The 20,978-nt window shown below is 44.2% G+C and overlaps 3 protein-coding genes across 3 annotated transcripts; all 3 read left to right on the top strand.

Moving 5' to 3' along the window:
• Nucleotides 1-2,659: 2,659 nt before the first annotated feature.
• LOC138351780 (uncharacterized) lies at nt 2,660-3,073 on the top strand. The gene has a single exon (XM_069303784.1). The coding sequence runs from the start codon at nt 2,660-2,662 to the stop codon at nt 3,071-3,073; it is 414 nt and encodes a 137-aa protein (XP_069159885.1).
• A 1,148-nt stretch (nt 3,074-4,221) lies between these two features.
• Nucleotides 4,222-5,898, top strand: LOC138351765 (Kruppel-like factor 18). The gene has a single exon (XM_069303782.1). The coding sequence runs from the start codon at nt 4,222-4,224 to the stop codon at nt 5,896-5,898; it is 1,677 nt and encodes a 558-aa protein (XP_069159883.1).
• Nucleotides 5,899-14,396: 8,498 nt separating this feature from the next.
• On the top strand, nt 14,397-18,700 carry LOC138350461 (pro-resilin-like). The gene is made up of 4 exons (XM_069301375.1): nt 14,397-14,439; nt 15,291-15,539; nt 17,466-17,609; nt 18,193-18,700. Exons 1-4 carry the CDS (start codon nt 14,428-14,430, stop codon nt 18,253-18,255), a joined length of 468 nt encoding a protein of 155 aa, XP_069157476.1. The 5' UTR covers nt 14,397-14,427; the 3' UTR covers nt 18,256-18,700.
• Nucleotides 18,701-20,978: the final 2,278 nt, after the last annotated feature.

Here is a 20,978-nt window from a genome sequence, read left to right as displayed (position 1 = left end):
ATATGCTGCAGATGTTATTCTCTTGATGTGGCCTTCAGGAGACAGGTTTGGCGTGGTATCCACTCCTATCTCTTTCTCTCTGTCCGTTTCATGAAGTACTCCATCTCTCATTCTGTATTCTGTGTCTAGTCTCCTGTTTCCACTGCCTAGTTTCATTACCTTACATTTCCTCGGATTGAACTTTAGTAGCCATTTGTTGGACCATTCATTCAGTCAAGGTCATCATGTAACCTCCTACTATCTTCCTCCGTCTTAATCCTCCTCATAATTTTTGCATCATCAACAAACAATGAGAGGAACTATTCTATACCCTCTGGGAGATCATTTACATATATTAGAAACGCCACATAGTATTCACCTAGTTCTTCTTGCGGGGGTTGAGGCCCGCCTCTCAACTGTCAATCAATCAACTGTTACTAACTACTAACTAACTAATTCCCCCCCCCCTACCCACACACACACTAAAGTTGTATGGTTGTACCCAGATGAGCCACAGAGACGTTAGAAAGAATTTTTTCAGTGTCAGAGTAGTTAATAAATGGAATGCACTAGGAAGTGATGTGGTGGAGGCTGACTCCATACACAGTTTCAAATGTAGATATGATAGAGCCCAGTAGGCTCAGGAATCTGTACACCAGTTGATTGACAGTTGAGAGGCGGGACCAAAGAGCCAAAGCTCAACCCCCGCAAGCACAATTAGGTGACAATTAGGTGAGTACAGGAAGCCGCTCCGAAACAGGTGTCTAACTCCCAGGTACCTAGTTATTGCTAGGTAACAGGGGCATCAGGGTGAAAGAAACTTTGCCCATTTGTTTCTGCCTGGTCCGGGAATCGAACGCGGGCCACAGAATTACGAGTCCTGCGCGCTATCCACCAGGCTACCAGGCCCCCATGTGTTATTTTGTTATGTGTGTGTGTGTGTGTGTGTGTGTGTGTGTGTGTGTGTGTGTGTGTGTGTGTGTGTGTGTGTGTGTGTGTGTGTGTGTGTGTTTGTATGTGTCTGTGTATCTGCTTGTCTGTCTGTCTGCCTGTCCATCTATCTGTTCTCACTAATATGGGTTTGAAAAAGAAGTTTAGTGCTATGGTTCTTTTCTCCCGTTTTTGTCATATTTGCTTTTTAAATTGTGTATTGAGCTTGTTTTGTTAAGCCATTCTATTTATTTATTAATCTTACCTAAAAAATATATATTTTTGACATCTGAATATTGCATATTCATCTACCTGATCAAATTCTCATTAGAATCTGTATATTGTCTCATCTCTCTAGTTCTATCTTTCCTTCAGTATGGTGAGTGAGGTCCATTTCTGTCAGTCCAGTTCCGCCGAGCTGTCAGCTTAGCATAGAAACAAGCTTTGTTGTATATCCTTGAATCTTTTCTCGTTTTCTTGAATCTCTCTTGAGATGAGAGCTGCGTGCCGGGGCAGCATATGCTTAAGGGTAATCTCACAAAGGCTGTATATAGCACTCGGAAGGCCAAGTTCTTGATGGGTATGAGAATGTTGTCCAGTTTGGCTTCTGCCGGGGATGTTGGTCTCCAAATATGTGCCGCTGGTGATGTGCCAGGCTCTCTACCACCATTACTACCAATAAGTCTCTTCTGCTTATCCCTGATATCCCAGAGGGAATGTTCGATATCCCTGAGGGAATGTTCGATATTCCTGAGGGAATGTTCGATATCCCTGAGGGAATGTTCGATATTCCTGAGGGAATGTTCGATATCCCTGAGGGAATGTTCGATATCCCAGAGGGAATGTTCGATATCCCTGAGGGAATGTTCGATATCCCTGAGGGAATGTTCGATATTCCTGAGGGAATGTTCGATATTCCTGAGGGAATGTTCGATATCCCTGAGGGAATGTTCGATATCCCTGAGGGAATGTTCGATATCCCTGAGGGAATGTTCGATATCCCTGAGGGAATGTACACCCGTTGCTACAGTAACGACGTTGAGAGATGAGTTCGGGATCTTTGTCATGGCAGGGAGACTGCTCCGAGGTGGTGGGAAGCTCTCTGTTGGGTATGTTGTTGGCGTGTGGAGAAAAACAATGCGGTCGTCGTGATGTGGTAATTATAGAAGGTAACATGACAAGCGCGAAGGATCGCTGGATTGTTTCAAGCGGAGTATAGACACACATATTAAAGAGTTTGGCTGGATATAAATAGGAGATGCCTCGCATGGTGCAACTTACCACCTGCAGAGTCCATTATTATTTTTTTTACGGTTTAATGATCTAGGAGGACTGGTGCTTGAATGAACTGAGACAAAGCAGCACTTGCGACGAAGCAGATAAAATAAACTGCTATTTAGATGACATAATGAGATGAGTAGAAGAATACTATGGGGTGAGCTAACTTAATATTAATCTTTAAGTTTAGGAAGACGAAGTTAAAGGAGGCCTCGAAGCCGCTTGATTACACAGATAGAGGTAATTAGTGAGGGAGGATGATGGGCCGATAATTGGGATCCTCAACCCTTCCTCACTTTTTTTTATCTTGAGCTGGACCTTGTTTAGTGAGATTTGATCCCTCTCTTTGGTCACCCCTCGACACACCTACACACCTCCTAGACACACCTACACATCTACACATGCCTACACGCCTCCTCTACACACCTACACGCCTCCTCGACACACCTACACGCCTCCTCGACACACCTACATGCCTCCTCGACACACCTACACGCCTCCCCTACACACCTACACACCTCTACACACCTGCACGCCTCCCCTACACACCTACACGCCTCCTCTACACACCTGCACGCCTCCCCTACACACCTACACGCCTCCTCTACACACCTGCACGCCTCCCCTACACACCAACATGCCTCCTCTACACACCTACACGCCTCCTCGACACACCTACACGCCCCCTCTACACACCTGCACGCCTCCCCTACACACCTACACGCCTCCCCTACACGCCTCCTCGACACACCTGCACGCCTCCCCTACACGCTTCGACACACCTGCACGCCTCCCCTACACACCTACACGCCTCCCCTACACCCTCCGCCAGGAGTCTGGTTACCGAGGAAGGTCTCCCGGGAGCGCTCGAGCGAGAGCAGGATGAATCTGAACAATATAACCACAGGCTGGCGGTACCATATTGGTGCACCAGATAGAAAAACCAATATTTCCGGCTCCCATAAAAATATTAGCCAGGCAGGCTAAATTTTGTACCATTTGAACCACAAATGCTTTTTTCACGTATGCAAATATAGAAAATTTTACTTACAAAACATGTATTTTTTTCCATATATTATCCTTTATATAAATACTTATACAATCTAGATATAACTTCTGTATATTTCACTCAAAATAACACTTTCAGAGCCACAATATAAACAGATGTTCATGACACTTCAGTCCTTTATTAAAACATCCGTAAATATCATTATAGATATGATGAATACGTCATAACAGCTGCAAAAAAAGCTCGATACAGCACCATCATACCTCACTGTTCCCGATACATGTGTATCACTATTTCTCTCCATTCCAGCATCTTAACTAGAAGTAATTGTGATTCATTTGGATATAAATAATAAAGGGAACCAGGTAACAAAAGCTGCCGGCGAACTCGTCTATAAGGAGCTAGTCGAACTGTCACTAGTACACAGGTGTTGTGGGGAAAGAGGCGTTGATCATTCTCGTATCTATGTGTCTGTCTGTCTGTCTGTCTGTCTGTCTGTCTGTCTGTCTGTCTGTCTGTCTGTCTGTCTGTCTGTCTGTCTGTCTGTCTGTCTGTCTGTCTGTCTGTCTGTCTGTCTGTCTCTCTCTCTCTCTCTCTCTCTCTCTCTCTCTCTCTCTCTCTCTCTCTCTCTCTCTCTCTCTCTCTCTCTCTCTCTCTCTCTCACACACAACCAATTTGGGGAGGACGGTAGACTAAAGGAGATAGACAAACAGACAGACAGACAGACAGACAGACAGACAGACAGACAGACAGACAGACAGACAGACAGACAGACAGACAGACAGTGCTATAATCTTGTCTTCTCCAAGACAACAGATGTGATACTGTGTTAGCCACGCGGCCTCTGGGACACCCACCGTACACAGCGACCTTGTCCAACAGTATGTCAACCCGGGGAGCGAACCCGCTGTATATGTACACTGTCGAAATATGTACACTGTCGAAATATGTACACTGTCGAAATATGTACACTGTCGAAATATGTACACTGTCAACCCATTGTGGGCGAGGACCCACCATAGCTGATGGTGCTATATGGTAGTCTGCAGGCCTGCAGCACTTGTCATGCAGCACTTGCCATGCAGCACTTGCCATGCAGCACTGGTCATGCAGCACTTGCCATGCAGCACTTGTCATGCAGCACTTGTCATGCAGCACTTGTCATGCAGCACTTGTCATGCAGCACTGGTCATGCAGCACTTGTCATGCAACACTTGTCATGCAGCACTTGTCATGCAGCACTTGTCATGCAGCACTTGTCATGCAGCACTTGTCATGCAACACTTGTCATGCAGCACTTGTCATGCAGCACTTGTCATGCAGCACTTGCCATGCAGCACTTGCCATGCAGCACTTGTCATGCAGCACTGGTCATGCAGCACTTGTCATGCAGCACTTGTCATGCAGCACTTGTCATGCAGCACTTGTCATGCAGCACTGGTCATGCAGCACTTGTCATGCAGCACTTGTCATGCAGCACTTGTCATGCAGCACTTGTCATGCAGCACTTGTCATGCAACACTTGTCATGCAACACTTGTCATGCAGCACTTGTCATGCAGCACTTGTCAAGCAGCACTTGTCATGCAGCACTTGTCATGCAGCACTTGCCATGCAGCACTTGCCATGCAGCACTTGTCATGCAGCACTGGTCATGCAGCACTTGTCATGCAGCACTTGTCATGCAGCACTTGTCATGCAGCACTTGTCATGCAGCACTTGTCATGCAGCACTTGTCATGCAGCACTTGTCATGCAGCACTTGTCATGCAGCACTTGTCATGCAGCACTTGTCATGCAGCACTTGTCAAGCAGCACTTGTCATGCAGCACTGGTCATGCAGCACTTGTCAAGCAGCACTTGTCATGCAGCACTTGTCATGCAGCACTTGTCATGCAGCACTTGTCATGCAGCACTTGTCATGCAGCACTGGTCATGCAGCACTTGCCATGCAGCACTTGCCATGCAGCACTTGCCATGCAGCACTGGTCATGCAGCACTTGTCATGCAGCACTTGTCATGCAGCACTTGTCATGCAGCACTTGTCATGCAGCACTTGTCAAGCAGCACTTGTCATGCAGCACTTGTCATGCAGCACTGGTCATGCAGCACTTGTCATGCAGCACTTGTCATGCAGCACTTGTCATGCAGCACTTGTCATGCAGCACTGGTCATGCAGCACTTGTCATGCAGCACTTGTCATGCAGTACTGGTCATGCAGCACTTGTCAAGCAGCACTGGTCATGCAGCACTTGTCATGCAGCACTGGTCATGCAGCACTGGTCATGCAGCACTTGTCATGCAGCACTGGTCATGCAGCACTGGTCATGCAGCACTTGTCAAGCAGCACTGGTCATGCAGCACTTGTCATGCAGCACTTGTCATGCAGCACTGGTCATGCAGCACTTGTCAAGCAGCACTGGTCATGCAGCACTTGTCATGCAGCACTGGTCATGCAGCACTGGTCGTGCAGCACTTGTCATGCAGCACTGGTCATGCAGCACTGGTCGTGCAGCACTGGTCATGCAGCACTTGTCAAGCAGCACTGGTCATGCAGCACTTGTCATGCAGCACTGGTCATGCAGCACTGGTCGTGCAGCACTTGTCATGCAGCACTGGTCATGCAGCACTGGTCGTGCAGCACTGGTCATGCAGCACTTGTCATGCAGCACTTGTCATGCAGCACTTGTCATTGATTTCTTAGCATCTAACCACCAGTTACTTTTTCCATCGTACTTTTCACACGTCTTGCAAGTCCATGGTCTGATAACGTATCTTTATTCATTTTTAATAAAGTTTTATTAATATTTCTGATTGGTAAGAGCCTATGCAGTTCTTAAATCTATTTGATGGTATACCGGTAACACCATGTTAACTACTGGCGGAGATATTTATTATATTAGGTCCCTATAGCAGCTATTTGGAAGTTTGGTCACTTGTTAGGGCTTCAGGATGTCAATTTGTCGATGTCAGGATGTCATTACGTCCTGATTTATCAGACACAGCAACGAATCGTTGGCCGTACTCTGCAACCCACTCAAGCCACAAAGCCTGACATTCTGCAACTGAACCGTAAGAAAAATCGAAGAAAATCCTTTGTTTACAATCATTACCTGCCGGCCCAGGTAACTATTATAAAACACAATCCCGTCGATAAATCCCCACCGACGGAGAACAATAGGTCCAACAGGGGTTATAACTCATCAGCCCATAGCAGCTGTGGTGGATTAACTGCCCAAGTTATCTTGAGCAGTAAATCCTGGCACTGGCTAGGATTTAACTCCGCTCCGGCTAGGATTTAGGTAGCTAACTCCACCCTTTACGAGTTATCTTTTTTTTCGCCTTTAAGGTCTCGTTCGTTGATTTAGTAACGCAAGTGACCTTGGCTGGAGAGATAACTCTTAACGAAATAAAAATTATATCTTCGCGTCTGGAAGACAGGTGATCGGCAGGGACAGCTCTGAGCAACAATAAAGTAAGTAGGTGTAACCCTGGTTCTAAAACAGCTGATCGAGAGACCAGCTGTTAAATGTAAACAAACTTGGCGCCCAATCTGATTCAACTACTTAACTATCTCGTGCCAGTGACGAGCGCTTTAGAAACGACTTTCATATCACTTCGGTGTGTTCTACTCAGTTTTCTTAGTTCATCGGGAACATATTTGAACTGCGAAAACCCATTTCAATTCGTTGCAACTCTGCAGGATCATCATTGCAATCACCCAATAATTTCTTCCAGTTGCTTCAGCATTCTTCTCCAATCCATTCAGCATCCTATCCTATTCCTTTCCATCCCCCATCATCATACTCCAACCCTTTTCACACGCTTTTCTAATGCCATAAACACTCTTTCAGTGGTACTATTATCACCTTGCAATCCATTCACCACACTGTTATAACACGTTCAGTCTTCAGTCTTATAACCCTTTTTCAGTCCTTTCAAGTCTTAGAGTTCTTTAAGCAACCTTTACCACGAAACTCACCTTTCTCTTCTTCTCCTACCATCAGCCTCTTCCAGTTCATTATAATACTGTTTCATTTATTTCAATTACGCATTTCTATTCTTGCAGGTCAAGGAAGCCGAAATCTTCTAGTTCATGAAGAAAGAAGGAATAGTGGAGAATTGCTCATTACATACAAAATACTAAGGGGAAAGACAACGTGAGCAGGAGCATTATACTAATCGAGGTATATAATGGTAAAACTGGCACAGGAGAAAATTAGAAAGAAATGAGCATTAGAGATGTAGGAAAATACTGATATACAGGTTCATCTAGTTCGGAGGCGGGTTCCAGGAGATAAATCTCACTCTGTATTCACTGACAGGTAAGGAATGTGAGGTAAGCACTCTCCTCAAAATATAACTAAACATGCACGTCCAATACTTTTAACACAATCTTCTAATTCTTTAACACAATCTTACATTCCATTTTCTAAACTCCTCCAATCTTTTGAACGTGACGTTACAATCCCTAACATTCTTCGAATCTCCTCAACCTGCTTTTCCAAACTTCTCAATACAACATCACAATGTTTTCAAGAGAGAAAACAAAGCCATGAACATTATTCTCTTCCAGTCATTCTAAGACAATCATCCCGTCCTACTAACGCAATTCCTTCAACACACTCCAACCTGCCTTTGAAGAACATGTTCTGTTAATTGCAACACCTTCAATTCCTTGGCATTCTGATGCCCCTTTCTCCTGTTGTACACGACCCAAAGAATTCAGGAGTTCGAATACTCTGTCCCTCCCCCGTTCCATTTATCTTTCCCTCCTTTCCTAACGTGGTCAAGGCCGCTTCATCTCAAGTTTTGCATGGTCAAGGCCGCTTCACCTGAGGGGCAATTTTTTATTTCATTTCACTCGGTATCACATAATTAGCCGGTGTACAACTTACTGGAACAAGAAGAGTATAAATGAATAAGGCCGGCATAACATAGAACAAAGACACCACACTGCAACCAGGACAATAAAAACTGATTCAGCGAAATGAAACAAGAACAGCATAGGAAAGCAATTACAGCACACGGAAAAAAATGGGCCTCGCAAGGTGGACTGAAGTCCATTTCAGGGCTTTCATTTCAGGTAGGGGAAGGGTGAAGGCCGACTATAGTGTATCCCTTGCAGCGTCTCACCCTTTACAAAAATTCTTGCAACATTTTCTCAGGCTCTTTCTATCGAGTGAACGCCAGCTGGAAGCTCAGCAGTCGTGCATGGAGTCCCTCTGTATAACTGACTTACTTTCACTCCTTGTCCTTGATGGTGTAGGTGGTGCTGCTGGTGGTAGTGGTGGTGGTTGGTAGTGGTGCTGGTGGTAGTGGTGGTAGTTGGTGTTGTTGGTATTGGTGGCGAGCTTGTAGTGGTTGAACGTTGTTAATAATTGCTGTTTGTGATATTTGTAAGGGGGAGGGGGTGTTTGTGCGGGGAGAAGGGGGTGTGGAGGGCGGTGTTTGCGGTAGCGGGAAGGGAATTGTCAGGGGGAAATCGCCATGCCATTACGACTATTTAGCACTTGGAAGGGGGGTTCAGGATAAGGATTAGGGATGGGACGGGGGGGGGGAGAAATGGTGCCCAACCACCTGTACGGTCGGGGGATTGAACGCCGACCTGCATGACGCGAGACCGTCGTTCTACCGTCCAGTCCAAGTGGTAGAAAGAGGGTGTTACTCGTGTGGTAGTTAGGGTTGGGGGTGGTCCTGTGTTAGTGGTTATGAAGTGTCGTTAGCCGTCGCGGGCTGGCTGAAACACAGGAATACAATTCATGATGTCAGAGCGACAGTATTACCGAAGACATTGCTAAGATTATGTAGACGTTATAAACGCCACGAATTACCTAACCGCGGGAGAGGAGGAGAATAGAGATGTGAAAAGAAGAAGAGCACAACGAATGTAATCGGATAACATGATTCTTTCAGTCGCGCTTCCAGACCTCCCCCCCCACCTGGTGAAGGTAGTCGCGGCTTCCAACACACATTACTCCAACACAAACCTACCCTGAGAACTCTGACCCACCATTCCACCTCCCAGACCGCTGCCACGGGGACGGTCAGCATTCCCCAGATAACTGTCAGCCCTATACACCGCGTCTGGCGATAAGCTTAGGACCCGGCGCCAAGCCAGTCACGTTGTCTGGCGGTAACTTGAGGTCGACGGAGGAAAGCGAGCAGGTCGGTGGCGTTTATATCGAGGCGTGGAGAGGAATGTAGCGTTCCCGCTCCTCGCTACTTGCGTCGGTAGGAGAGAAATTTACGAAGCAATGGAGTGGCGGTGTTATGGAGAGAGAGAGAGAGAGAGTGAGAGAGAGAGAGAGAGAGAGAGAGAGAGAGAGAGAGAGAGAGAGAGAGAGAGAGAGAGAGAGAGAGAGAGAGAGAGAGAGAGAGAGAGAGAGAGAGAGAGAGAGAGAGAGAGAGAGAGAGAGAGAGACAGACAGACAGACAGACAGACAGACAGACAGACAGACAGACAGACAGACAGACAGACAGACAGACAGACAGACAGACAGACAGACAGGCAGACAGACAGACAGACAGACAGACAGACAGACAGACAGAGACAGGGAGATAAAGAGACTGAGAGAATTAGCAGGATGATCTCAGCATAATACCATCCCATTAGGTTGACCACACATTTCTGCAAAGCTCACGAGGAGAATCCTAAGGGATTATGGTATCCAAGATGGAGACCTCATCATCCCAATTTCTTTTTCGGAGAAAGTTCAACGCCGGGCCACTAAAATCAGTCCTGAACTAAGTCGACATCTCGTACCAGGAACGGTTGAGGGCCACAGGGCTAACAACACTACACACCAGACATGACAAGGCTGATCTTATCAAAACTTTTAAAATACTGAACAAATTGGAGGATATTAATCCAGACCACTTCTTCAAAAGGTCAGATGTAACACAATCAAGAAACAACTGTTTCAAGCACAACAAGACACAAGCTTTTTTACACCCATAGAGTTATAAATCCATGGAACCGCCTACCCGCCGGATCCGTAAATGCCAAAACGCTGTTAAATTCGAAAATCCAGCCCAATAAAATCTTCAGGACAAATAGGGGTTGGGGGACCTTAGACAAGCCGCCGACTTCCTGTACTCGTCAAAGCCTCTTGGAGAGGTAGCGGCCCTCAGGTAAATTCAGAAACGACAGACACAGAAAACCGAGAGAAAGACAGATGTACACAAAGAGACACAGTGACAGAGATACAAAGAGACAGAGAGAAAGAGAAATGCAGTCAGACGCGATCCCGCGGGCGATAACATTACGAAGGAGAGACAGACACTCAAGGAATGCCACACCAAGGGGACAGAAAGAAATATGAGGCGTCTTCTGACTTTAGATAAGGCAAGAGAGACAAATTTACCAGCCGGGGGATGATATGGGAAATATGATCGAGTAAATAACCTGAATCAACGTTGCCAACCATCAACGTAACGTTGATAGTTCTTAGATGGGTATTTGATTGTTCTTAGGCGGCTAGCACCTGATTGCATTTTTGGTGAGCAGCTGATTGCTCTTGGGTGGGTACCTGATTGTTCTTTGATGGGTACCTGATTGTTCATAGACGGGCAGTTGATTGTTCTTAGGCAGGTTCCACATTGTTGTTAGGCGGGTAGCTGATTGTTCTTTCATGCATAGTTGATTGTTCTTAGGTGGGTTGCTGATTCTTCTTCAGTGGGTACCTGATTGTTCTTACGTAGATACCTGATTGTTCCTAGGTAGGAAGCTAGGTGGTTGGTATTTTTTCAAGCTTCTAAACAATAAATTATAAATTTTATCTTGAATTGAACTATTCATGTGCAAAGTAATATTATGCTTGTTAGTGCGGAAGTTGATTGGACAAGGTTATCGGTCATTTAAGTCAAGTTTCAATACATAGAGTGTTATTAAGAGCTGTGATCCACCTTCTGCAAGACGAATGGGATGTTGCCAGCTAGTCGGGCCGACCAGCTGGACTCCCACCAGCTGTTCGGTTCGGTGGACAGTTGCCAGGTGGACATACTGCCCAGCTGGTTGACATACTGACCCGATTACCCCCCACTAAATCATAACACCTAAACGAGTTGAATCAGCATGTTATCATCTCCCTACACGTTTCACTTTCTTCATCCAGCATCGTTGGATGAAGACAGCTATAGCTGCCTCGGCGTCTTAATACTGTTATTATGATATCAGAGGTGTTGTTTTGGTGGCAGTTGGCACCCAAGACACTGACTGTAAACATGCGATAAGACGAGTAGGCAGCATGACGTCACAGCTAGTATACCCCCCCCCCGTCCTCCCACTCCCTCCGGGTTCGGGGTATATACCCTCTTCGTTCTTCTTCTTGGCATCATTATTTAGATTTCCTCTATTCCTTTCTAACCGTCTTGTCACTTATCATTGTCTTTGCTTGTCTGGGAGTTAGATATCTTATTTCGTAGTATGTTTACATTCTTGGTTTTGAAGGGAGGAGTTTGTTGGTCTTGGGGAGACGTTTCTTGAAGCTTATTATGTCTGCCCATCATCTCAGACCCTTACCTTACTTTGTGATGATTTCGGGGCTCAACGTCCCCCGCGGCCCGATCCTCGACCAAGCCTCTCTTAAATGCACTCTTGTTCACCAATCTGCACTCGTCCATTCGTTCAACATGGCCATACCATCTTGGCATTGTCTCCTCAATTGTGCTACTTACTAACTTTTTTCACTCCTGATCTCCCAATGATATTTTCATTCCTATCTCTCTATACATATTCCCCCGAACACCTGGGGAATGACGGTAAAGACTGAGAGGGAAATAAGTACAGAAATTGACGACGAGGAGAGAAATAAAATAGGAAAAAATGGGAATACAGGAAAGAAAGAACAAATATTGATAATAGAGTGTGAGGGAGAAGGGGTAAGGGAGCTGAGTAGAGGGTGATAGAAGGGTGTAAAGTGAGAGAGGAGGGGATGGGAGACAAGGATGAGGGTGAATCAGTCATCTACCTCAGAGGAGTCCCTAAGAGCTTCCCCGGACTGACAGCTTTGTTCTGTCTACTCGCGCTGGAATCATCTTCATCTCAGCATTTCTTGTGGGGGTTGATTTCTTATTGGCCCGCTGTGTAAACCATAAACCATAACGGTTTACACGCTCTGGGCCGCAAGGCAGCAGTATCACCAGCAGTAGAATTAGTAATAATAACTACATTAGTAGTTGTAGAAGTAGAAGTAGTAGTAGTAGTAGTAGTAGTAGTAAAGTAGTATTTACAGTAAAGGTGGCAGCAGCTCTTGGCATTAGTATAAATAATAATAATAATAATAATAATAATAATAATAATAATAATAATAATAATAATAATAATAATAATAATAATAAAATAACAATATTGAGAAGCTATCGTGACTCACCAAACTGTTATAGGAAACATTTGACAAGTGTGTCATTACTCTGGTTTATACCATGCCAAATCTTATTGCTTTAAAAATAGATTTATTTAAAGAGTCTAGAATTGATTTCCTATATGTAAAAATATTTATTTTTTTACGGAAAATAAATATAATGTGCAACCGAACTCTGACCTCACTTCAGGTCACTGCGTCACGTAACAGGATAGGAGAGAGCACATGATAGTATACCTGTATATAGGCTGAGTTTACTTAAGTCCTGAACTATGTCTGAGAACCAAATGCAACTTTCCGGTTCGTTGGTAAACTTTCGTGCTGGGGGTCAGTAACTCTCCCGCGACTGATTGGCGTCAAGCCCAACTGTAAACCAAAAGGTATAGTAGTAGTCTAAGTTGACCTACTTGTGCCTCGATTTATTCCAGTGAAAACCTGCGGTCGAGCAGAGTAGAGTTTGACGAGCAGTGAGTGACCTTCTGTACAGGACCACGAGACCGTGGGGAGCCTGCACAGGACCACAATCGATTGTATGGGACTATGGGATGTGACTGTGGGAGACTTTGGACCCGTGGGTGGGACTGTATGAGTCCATAGAATATATATGAGGTTACGTAAGACTATATGGGGCCGTGGGAGATTGAATAGATCCGTGTGAGACTACACGAGAACGTGGGAGATTGTACAGATCAGTGGGAGTTTGTATGGGGCGTAAATTAATGTGAAAAAGTGAAGATGAAAGAGGTTGTGTAAAAGCGTTGGGGTAGGGGGAAGTATAAGAGTGAGTGTGTGGGGCGAGTGTATGTGAGTGCGCGAGTGAATGTGAGTGCGCGAGTGTGGTGTATCACTAGATGAGTGTGTGTGTGTGTATGTGTAAAATTATGTGACAAGAGTGTGGTACAATAAGGGTAAGAACTTAGGAGTCTACAGCAGGGGTTTTTGGAAGTGTGTGAGAGTGTGTGTGAGTGTGTGTGAGAGTGTTTGTGAGAGTGTGTGAGAGTGTGTGTGAGAGTGGGTGTGCGAGTGTATAACATTATTTGTATAATTCTTAAACAGCAGCAAATACGGTTAAAACTCAGCAAATTAAAATCCGAAATGAGTAAACAGTCACGTATAAAGTTTTCAGTATGAAAATAAAGCACGAAAGGCCACAAAGAAACACAGAACACATAGCAACTACGCCATATACATCATCAAATAACTGATTTCCGCACGAACGGAGGATCGGCGTCCTGATTAGCCGACCAATCAATCAGAAAGCATATTTAAATTAGCCTCTTGATATACCCAAATAAAGAAGAGAATAAACTAATAATTTCTCCAACTTTTCAAGCATAATAATAAAAAATTTTGCTGTCAAGATGGTAGCGATGGTGCAATTAGTCACAACCAGAAAGGTAAACCTTCGGGAAAGGTGGGATATGGGCCCTCGACAAGCCGCCGGCTTCTGTCCTCATCGAGGTCACTTAGGGTTAGTGGCCCCTCAGGTAAAACAGGACATTACGAATATGTAAAACGTGTAAATCTTTCCTCGAGTGGGTGAGAATGTGTGGGCTGGTGGTGGGGGTGAGGAGGGGGGGGAGTTAGGGGGAATGGAGGGGGTGTTTATGGTGGGATGGGGGGGGGGTGGCAGTGGAAGAAGCTTCAATAATCAAGGACAGGAAAGCCACGCCTCCTGGGGGGTTAGCTTCGGCCTTCTTCCCTGTCTCTCCACTCCTTTCTAACCCATCTCTATCACCACCACTACCACCACCACCACCACAACAACAACCACGACCTGCTCTACCCTTCCTTCTCCCGGGTATATAAGAGTGTCCTTTCTCTGGGTTGGCATCAGTGTGGCCCGAGAACTCGTACAGCCTCCCAACATGGTGTCCAAGGTGTGTGTGTGTGGGTGTGGGTGTGGGTGAGACTTTGCGTTGAGCAGAGGACTCTCGGTAGCTATAGTAGGGAGCTACTCCGACGAGGTCCTCCCCTGTGACCTTCCCTGTGATAGGTTTTTGAGAATGTAACAATGTCTTAAATCTTGTATTGTGTTCGTCATGATAGATGGGACTTAAGAAATTCAAGTGTTCCTCTGTTCATTTAGTTATATTTGTTGACTAGTAAAGATTGAGATACTGGCATCTTCTAACATAAACTTTCAGGCCTTTGTTAAATCTTCTCTTAAGTGACTTAACGCGGGTAGTGCAGTGGTTTCACTTTTGACTGTGTATCACAGTGTCGGTTAAGTATGTACACTTTCCGCACAGTGGGCGCATTACTTAAACTAAATGTAGCGATAGTATTCTTATTTGATGTCAAATCTTCAATTTATTTTTACACTTGGCGGAGGCACTCATTACGTCCTAGAGGAAAAATAGGAGACTTCAATGCACCCGTAAGAAATGAGCGAGTATCATAATTTATATTCATTTTGATTTGCCATTTGTTATATTTCTAAATGTTTTAGATAACATTATACATCTCTGAATTATTCCACGGAACACAGGTACGTAGTCTCATTAAATAATTGTATTATTATTATTATTATTATTATTATTATTATTATTATTATTATTATTATTATTATTATTATTATTATTATTATTATTATTATTATTATTGTTGTAATTATTTTTTTTTTATTATTAATATTGCAGCTGAATATTCCAAGTACTTTTATTTTATTTGTTGCCGGACCGTTTAATAAAGTATTTTATTGATGTTACAAGCTTCTGGTGTTGTCCAGGTGACGTTGATGGTAGCGGCGATGGTAGGGGTGGTTGTTGGGGCGCCCCAGTATGGCTACGTTCCCCCTCAATCACCCTCCACCCTGTACGAGACCCCACAGAAACCCCCCACCTCCCTGTACGAGACCCCACAGAAACCCCCGTCTTCCCTCTACGAGACTCCGGAGCCAGAGAGGCTGTACCAGGCGCCCTCAGATAACATCCTCATCGCTCAGTCCCAGAACATCGTCCCACGAGTCGTCGATCCCGTGAGTGAGACTTGCAGAGATCAGATATGGGGAGAGGTAATGTAGCCATGAGATGATAAATATGAGAAACACCGTAGCAGGCATTTTGGTCCATTAAAGATGGGGATTGGCAATGAGACATTCTTCGTAATTATATATGTATCTAATCTATTCTTGAAATTCCCCCGTTTCTGTCAAGCCGGTGGAGGGAATTCCTTTCCTAGCAGACAACAGTAGTAGTGTGTAGAGTATAGACAGGGTGAATAGTCACAGTGGGTTATAATATGTGAAACCAGTGTGGATATACCCCATTGTGGGGTATAATACGGCAGAGTCTGCAGGTGGTGAGTAGCAAGATACGACTGATTATGGACGGGTTAACACTGGAATTTCGCCCTACGTAGGTAACTGGCCCAGCGTGTGTGTGTGTGTGTGTGTGTGTGTGTTGTACTCAGCATGGATATTCACATAGCGCCTCACGACGCTATGCTTGCTATATATATATATATATATATATATATATATATATATATATATATATATATATATATATATATATATATATATATATATATATATATATACGTTTCACTAATACCACTATTTAAATCTATCATTTTTACTTCCTTCTCCTGCCCTGTATGTTGATTTTTGGTTAACTTAAACCCGGTGTGTGTGTCCAAGATGGAATGCCTCCTGTGTATGCGAAGGAATTATGGTTTACAACTTTTTCGATAATGGTCCACGACGGTCCGAAACGTCGTCGGCTCCTCACCTTCCTGTGTGTGGTTTGGTCATCAATAACACTTGCCTATACTTTTACCATTACTGCCCGTTGTCTTTACTCCATCTCCTTTTAAGCTAATTTATCTTTGTCTCTGACAGCTCTCTGTTTGGGGGCCATACATGGCTCAACTTCTCTTCTTATATATTAAATGCAGTATTTATCAACTGCTTTTTCTCCTTCGCTTACTCCCTTTTCTCATTAATCATTAATATTATTGACATAATGTCATCCATCACTCTGTTAATGTCTCCGCTGAACACTTCAGTTAAGGTCATTTTACTTATTGACGTTCTTTCTTTTCACTTGTTCTTTGCATTCAACTTCTCTTGTTCTTTGCATTCCACTTTTTTTATTCTTTGTATTCCACTTCTTTTATCTTCTTTGCCAATTATATCTGTTTGCAATTGAATATCATTCTAAAGTTAGAGTAATTTAAGTCTCAGCATCCTAGGCATTACGATAACTTATAATTCTACCGGATGTCCCACGGCTTTGTGAGCCACGTGAATATCGACAAAAAGTCGAGTCTTCTCTCCAAAATCAAAAGAGATTTGATTTCTAATCTACATCAGCTCTTCAACCGCTTCATTCACCATTATATTGAATACAGTTCGAGTTTTTGGCCAAGTCAGCTGGTAATAAAGTTCTTGGCGTGATTTAGAGTAAAGATGTACATCTTTTGAGGTCACTCGACGCGTTGAATTGTTGAATCTTCAACAGTTTGTTGTTGTTTTAGATTTTGCTACTCAGGACTATAGTCCATGTAGCATGGGCTATAGTGAGCCCGTAACCCTTCAGCCCATTGCTTCAGCTTCTCTCTTTCATAAGTACTTCCATAACTCTGTCTTTCAGCAACTTGCAAGTTGTATGTCCCATTTTCCATTATGTTTATGGAGAACTCGAAACGGAGTTTCTATTCACAGCTGGTGTTTACCTGTTGCTTATAGCAACATGCAACCAATGTTACATTTTTTAATCCGTTTTTGGGTCGAACCTTCATCATATATTTTCCCAGAAATTTCTGAAACAAAAATGGTTGTGTATCAAATCTGTTGAACAATAGCTGATACCCTGATTCCATTTCAGTATTGGTCAAGTGTGTCTGGATGGGCAGTTTTCCGGTTGCACTGGTAAAATCTTCTTTAAAGATTATGTTTCAGCCGAAGCAGGAGGGAATGCCGTACGACTTCCAGTGGGACGTCCAGGACCCGGACAGTGGCAACGCATTTAGTCATGTGGAGAACAGCGACGGTCGTACTACCCAGGGGGAGTACCGCGTCCTCATGCCCGACGGTCGCACTCAGGTGAGTACCTGCGTCCTCATGCCCGACGGTCGCACTCAGGTGAGTACCTGCGTCCTCATGCCCGACGGTTGTACTCAGGTGAGTACCTGCGTCCTCATGCCCGACGGTCGCACTCAGGTGAGTACCTGCGTCCTCATGCCCGATGGTCGCACTCAGGTGAGTACCTGCGTCCTCATGCCCGACGGTCGTACTCAGGTGAGTACCTGCGTCCTCATGCCCGACGGTCGCATTCAGGTGAGTACCTGCGTCCTCATGCCAGACGGTCGCACTCAGGTGAGTACCTGCGTCCTCATGCCCGACGGTCGCACTCAGGTGAGTACCTGCATCCTAATGCCCGTCCGCCTTATTCAAGTATGTACACTGTAATATAATTCTTTCATCAATTTATTAAATGTAAAAGAGGTATGAATGAAGTTAAAATATCAAACAGAAGCAAGTGATTGATGAAAAATATATATAATTAGACAGACACCAATAAACAGTCAGACAGATAACCGGTTAAACAAGTGGAGGCCGCAAGATGACGGGTATGAATGAAAGTAATTCTCCTTTGGAAATGTTCGAATGTTCGTCTTATTTTCAGGTGGTAAAGTTCTTTGACAATGGCGACGGTTTCAACGCCGAGGTCACCTACGAGAAGAAGTAGGCGCAAAGGTGACGAGGCGATCAGGTGAAGAGAGGTGACAGTGGTGAGGTGACCAAATGCCTGAGCGACACAAGGTGACAGCGATAATACAGCGGCAGGAGATACAAGAATGATGAAACTCTGTCTCTCTCCTAGTTTGAAGCAGCGTTTTTGGACTTGACGCAGCATCTTCGGACTTGATGCAGCATCTTCGTGTTTGTCTCAACATCTTCGGACTTGATGCTGCATCTTCGGACTTGACGCCGCATTTCTCAACCTCTTGCCTCCTACCTTAAGTCATTATGCATTACATCTCACAATCTCAAGCTTTCCCACTCCGCCTGTGCTTACAGAATTGTATGGAACACTGAACACTGAACGTCTCGTTAAGTGGAACCTATGTATGAATGTATGTATATTGGTTGAATATAATTTGCTAGTTTCGTAATAAAATGAGCGCATATAATATGTATTTTTCATTGACATGTACCGGCTTAGTGTCTTCTTTTAATTATTACTTACTTACTTTATCTACAAGTAGAGTCTATGTTGTTCTTTCTAAAAACAACATTATTACTCATCTTGGGTTACGGTTAACCAACTCGTACTCCAGAAAGGATAGTACTAGTAATAATTATTTGGTCGAGAGTACCAATATGGAACGATAGACCACCAAAAAGGGGACTTTTGTACTTTTAATTTGATAGAGTTCGGAAAATAATTAGGTTGAAAACTAAATTTTAATATTCCTGGGTCACTTATAGAACATATATGTACCATGATAGGCCTAAGATAGCGTTTGTTAGGTGTAATATTGTTAGGTTAGGTTAGGTTAGGTTAGGTTAGGTTAGGTTAGGTTAGGTTAGGTTAGGTTAGGTTCTAGAATTATGTTGGTTCTACAATTATGTTGCGGTTAAAAAAAATTTCCAATGAGACCAAATTCAATAATACAAAACCAAGATCTTCTCACCGCCACCATACATCCACCATTATCTCAACACAATAGCCTCAGCATCACCTTCTCCTCACCAAGACTGCTTCACCATCACCATCCTCTCACAACCACCGTCCACTCAGGACTTATTCGTCACGACCTAATCATCATCTCATCACGATACCATCATCATTGTACAGTACTTAATCACCATCTGTAATCTCTCACCAACTACTACGATTTATGGTTATTGCGCTCTCTCTGTGTCTCTCTGTTTCTCTCTCTCTGTGTCTCTCTGTTTCTCTCTCTCTCTCTCTGTGTCTCTCTGTTTCTCTGTCTCTCTCTCTGTCTCCTCTCTCTCTGTCTCTCTGTCTGTCTCTCTGTCTGTCTGTCTGTCTCTCTCTCTCTCTCTCTCTCTCTCTCTCTCTCTCTCTCTCTCTCTCTCTCTCTCTCTCTCTCTCTCTCTCTCTCTCTCTCTCTCTCTCTCTGTCTCTCTCTCTGTGTTTCTGTCTCTCTCTTTCTCTCTCTCTGTTTCTCTCTGTTTCTTTCTCTGTTTCTCTCTCTCTCTGTCTCTCTGCCTCTGTCTCTCTCTGTCTCTCTCTCTCTCTCTCTCTCTCTCTCTCTCTCTCTCTCTCTCTCTCTCTCTCTCTCTCTCTCTCTCTCTCTCTCTCTCTCTCTATTTTTATTCACCTGTCTTTTATTTTTGTTGAAGTCAATTAAGTGTTTGGTTTTTGTAATATACTATTTATGGCTTGCCATAAATTATCTAACTTACTTTCTAGCAGTTTAGCGCCTGCTACCTGGACGGTCCGCAAGCAAGAAGTATTATTTGAAATTGTTATTCTCTTTTGTAAATGAATTAAGGAGCTTCTCAAATGATAGTTTATTTTCACATAAATTAAATAAATTCAATGCTTTTTAAACGTAGATTTTTTGGTCTGTCTTTGTCAAAATCTCTCTCTCTCTCACTCTCTCTCTCTCTCTCTCTCTCTCTCTCTCTCTCTCTCTCTCTCTCTCTCTCTCTCTCTCTCTCTCTCTCTCTCTCTCTCTCTCTCTCTCTCTCTCTCTCTCTCTCTCTCTCTCTCTCTCTCTCTCTCTCTCTCTCTCTCTCTCTCTCTCTCTCTCTCTCTCTCTCTCTCTCTTTCTCATTTCATGAGAAATGAAGCGCTTGAGCACGGCCTGAACCTTGAACGTATTGATCAACTTGAGAGTGTGTGTGTGTGCTAAGTGGAGGTCGAGTCTGTGGTCAACACTTTCCCGCCCCTCTTGTTGAAACATTTCACTCATCTGGTCCTCAACCTTTGTATACATCACCATTATCATTAGTCTCACCATCATCCTCATCATCAGTGTCAACCATCGTCGTCATGAGTGTCAGTCATCGTCATTATCATTTAAATCCTCATTATCATCATCATCATGATCATAATGACATTGTTGTTAGGGGTTTAAAAGAACAAACATCACTGAGTCAGGAATTCTGTTCTGTGTGTAGAGTTTCAACAGGTCATCTTCCCCCGGGGAACGTGTTATGGTGACACATTCCTGGGGGGAAAGAAACATTGTTTTGCTGTTGGTGTCTTGGGAGGTTTCCCCCCGGGGTTATGATGGAAACCTCCTAATGTATGACGAACAGTAAGTGACACTAACATGGCTGTAACTTAGACACCCCGGTCGAGCCGGTCGGCCGAGCGGACAGCACGCGGGACTTGTGATTCTGTGGTCCTGGGTTTGATCCCAGGTGCCGGCGAGAAACAATGGGCAGAGTTTCTTTCACTCTATGCCCCTGTTATCTAGCAGTAAAATAGGT

Source organism: Procambarus clarkii, chromosome 5, assembly GCF_040958095.1.
Source record: "Procambarus clarkii isolate CNS0578487 chromosome 5, FALCON_Pclarkii_2.0, whole genome shotgun sequence".
NCBI classification, from domain to species: Eukaryota; Metazoa; Arthropoda; class Malacostraca; order Decapoda; family Cambaridae; genus Procambarus; species Procambarus clarkii.
The sequence above is the reverse complement of the archived record's forward strand: the minus strand, read 5'-3'. Positions and strand labels throughout refer to the sequence as shown.